The following is a 3430-nucleotide window of genomic DNA, read 5'->3' as shown; positions in this document are numbered from 1 at the left end:
CGAGCTAAAGCTGAGGTTCATGAACCGGGTCAATGAACCGGGTCAGGTCGAACTGAACAGAACCTTGTGGCTCTGCTCCGCAGCCTCTCTGCCAGCACCCTGTCCTGTTCGTCGGGCAGCAGTCGAGGCTCGCTGACGTCCAGCCGCGGCTCCCTCGCCACCACCTCCAGCATGGGCTCCTCCTCCTCCCTCAGCTTCACGGACATCTACCTGGAGCAGCCCGAGCTGGCCGACCCGGACCTGCGGGCCAAGCTGGAGGATCTGCTGCAGGACGGGGGTCCGGGCGGCTACCGCCCATCTAGCTCCATCACCACCATCCACGAGCACGAAGTGGTGACGGGCTGCGGCGGGGGGAGCACGGGGGGAGACGCAGGAGGTCCCGGTGTCGGACCGGAGTCCTCCAGGATCCAGGCGCTCAGACTGTCGGAGACCCCTCGCTCTATGAGCTCGCTGTCCCCCCGGTCGTCCCTGTCCTCGCTGTCCCCGCCGTGCTCGCCGCTCGTCTCCGACACCGGCTTCCTGTCGGGGGAGGCGTTCTCTGGCCAGCAGGGGCCCGGCGGGCCGGGACTGGACCTGGAGCTTCGCAGCAGGCTGGCAGAGCTGGAGCTGGACTCTGAGGAGCAACGACGAGAGGAGCAGCGGGCGCTGGAGGAGAAACAGAACCACAACAATGAGCTGAACGAGGAGGGCAAAGGTGAGCGGGTCACCAGAACCCCCGGGACAAAAACACGACACAAACTTTATTCATAAAGCAAGAGGAAATATAAATCCAAATACCAGAGTCATCCATGAGTAGCAACAAACAAACAAATAAACAACAAATAAACAAACAAACCTGACAGAACAAACGTTCAGTAAACCAAATGTTCACTGCTTTGAAGTTGAACTGATGAGAAACACGATTCTATTGAAGTGTTAGTCCTCCTCCTCCTCCTCCATCATCTCTTTATCTCCTCCTCCTCCTCCTCCTCCTCCTCCTCCTCCTCCTCCTCCTCCTCCTCCTCCTCCTCCTCTCTCTGGTGTTAACAGTTTTCTTCATATTTTCATATCTGAGCATCATTTTTCATAAAATTCATAGAATTATTATCGAGTTTTGTTCTTTCTGCTCTGGGTGGGTTTGGTTCTGGACGGTCCGGTTCAGTAGACATGTGGATCTTCTTTGCGTCGTGACAGACGAATCAGAAACCCCGAAGCTTCGAGGACTGCAGATTACCCAGAATCCTCGTTTTTATGTATTTAATTAATTTTAAAGAGGAAAAGATCAAAAGAAATCGGGCCTGGATCGTCGTCATCATATTTGCTGTTTTCCAGCAGGTTCTGCAGAACGTATCCAGCATCACATCACATGAAGAGACACACTGACACCACATTGTTGGGTTTGTGTGTGAGGAGAACCGGACCAGGTGGAGGTGTCGGGTCACAGCTCAGAGTCAAAACGGGCCTCAGAACAGAACTCTGTGGAATTATTTCCACAGAGTTCTGTTCTGATGGATTCAGATTAAAGGAGCTGCTGTCGGTGAGAGTCCGGCGGGCTTCGAGTCAGACTTCAGCTGTTGGACTCAGGTTCCTCTCAGAACCGCAGGTGAAAGGGAGCCGAGGTGTCCGGTTTCCTGTCGGCTCGTTTCCAGGTTCTGATCAGACGTGCAGCACTTTCTCAGGACGGCGTCGAGTCCGAACATTTCACCCTCTCAACCCGACGCCTTTCTCTTTAACGCCGACCGTTTGGACCTGCAGGTTCCAGAGTTCTGACTTTTAGCTGTTATCTTTAATCCGACCGCTCGAAGTTTAATGTCTACGTGTTTTTCCTGAACCTCCACCAGAATAAAAACATGTAGGTTTAAAAACGTGCAGAGCTTTACACTGACAGCCCACGCTGAGTAACGAGTTGGAGCCGAACTTCCTGCCATTTCCTGTGAAAACTCTGGATGGCTGATTTCTGCTGAACAAGCTGAAACAAGCTGAAAAAGTTTCATCGCTAACTGTTAGCATAACTGCTAATGTGAGCTGAATTTGACCAGCTGACATTAGCTGAAACCAAGAAAATAAAAGCAGCCAAGAAAACCACAGAAATGTGTAGAAAAAGGTGAAGTAGTTGTAGAGAGGCTGAATCACAAAACAACCTGAAATGAGCAAAACATGAACTGGAATGAGCAGAAAAAAAGCTGAAGCTAGCAACAAAATAGTAGCTGAAACTGTTGAACGTAGCAGTGAGAGGCTGAACGCTGCATAAAAAGATTTAATTACTTTGAAAAAAATCACAAAGGAAATTAAATAAAACCTCAGAGAAAAAGCTAAAATTAGCAGGAAAAAAAACTTAAAAGTAGCTGAAAAAGCTGAACTTTTCTAAAAGAAGCTGCGAGGATCATAAAAAGCTGAAATGAGCAGTAAAAGTTACAAAATTAATGATTTAGAAATGTTCAATCAGGTGACGTTTCCCTCAGAGGGTGTGCTGTGGATGACTTTCAGCTACTACCACTTGACCGTTGAGCTCAGTTTGTGTCAGATTGGCCGAGTTACAACCATCTTTGTGTTAGCTAATGTCAGTTATCTGTTGCGGCCATCTTGAAATGGTCTTGTTGTTCAGACCAGCAGGTGACCGTTTGAAGTTAAGCTTTACTTAAACTTCTTGTTTCTGTGTCCGCTCCCGAGTTTCTGCTAAATATGTGTCAGATTTACTGGGTCAGAGCCATCTTTGTGTTTTTTAAGATTGTAGAGTTACATTCAAGGATTAGGTCTCCAAAGTTTCATTAAAGTCTGTCCAGTGGTTCACAAGATATTTTGCTAACAAAGAGAAACAAACCAAAACATGACCTCCTTTTCGCCGTCCATGGCGGGCCATAAAAAACTTTTAAAGCTTCTCAGAAGGATCAAGTAATGACTGTGTTTTAAAGTCTCCTTTTTCATTAAATTAAGCTCCTCAACGACGAGGGGTGGGGCCTAAGAAGATGGGCGTGACCTCGGCTGTGTCTGACGAGTCGGTGGCCGGCGACAGCGGAGTTTATGAACCTTCAGAGCGAAAGTAGGTGACATTTTTTAAAATATTCCCTTTAAGTCAAAAACCTTTCCTGCCAACTGAAGTCTTCGTTTCAAAAACCTTTAAAGGGATCTCCACTTACTTTCACATATTGGCCTTATTAACGTGTTATATTTCTATTAACTCTTAACTACTTAATTAAAAAATTGTGTGTTTATTACATTTTTCACTAAATTGTCAGTTTTTTTTTAAATCACAATGCATTCTGGGAGGATGACCTACATTGATTGTATTAGAGACTAAACTACAAGGAGTCAAACTAAAACGTTATAATGTGACAATAAAGTTATATTTTGTATTAATTCTTATGCGCAATTTAACGTCATATATATTAGCTCTGGAGCTAACATCATATATATATTAGCTCTGGAGCTAACGTCATATATATTAGCTCTG

General features: G+C 46.3%; 1 protein-coding gene across 1 annotated transcript in view; it reads left to right on the top strand.

The window, feature by feature from the left end:
• wwc1 (WW and C2 domain containing 1) overlaps positions 1-3430 on the top strand; it is a 47215-nt gene that overhangs the window by 34225 nt on the left and 9560 nt on the right. The window contains exons 2-3 of the mRNA XM_037688204.1: positions 84-694; positions 2914-3019. Coding sequence (XP_037544132.1) covers positions 84-694; positions 2914-3019 — 717 coding nt within the window. The remainder of the gene's footprint in view (positions 1-83; positions 695-2913; positions 3020-3430) is intronic.

The sequence above is a fragment of the Nematolebias whitei genome, chromosome 14 (genome assembly GCF_014905685.2).
Source record: "Nematolebias whitei isolate Nwh7 chromosome 14, NemWhi1, whole genome shotgun sequence".
Lineage (NCBI taxonomy): Eukaryota > Metazoa > Chordata > Actinopteri > Cyprinodontiformes > Rivulidae > Nematolebias > Nematolebias whitei.
This window is presented reverse-complemented; position numbering and strand designations above follow the sequence as displayed.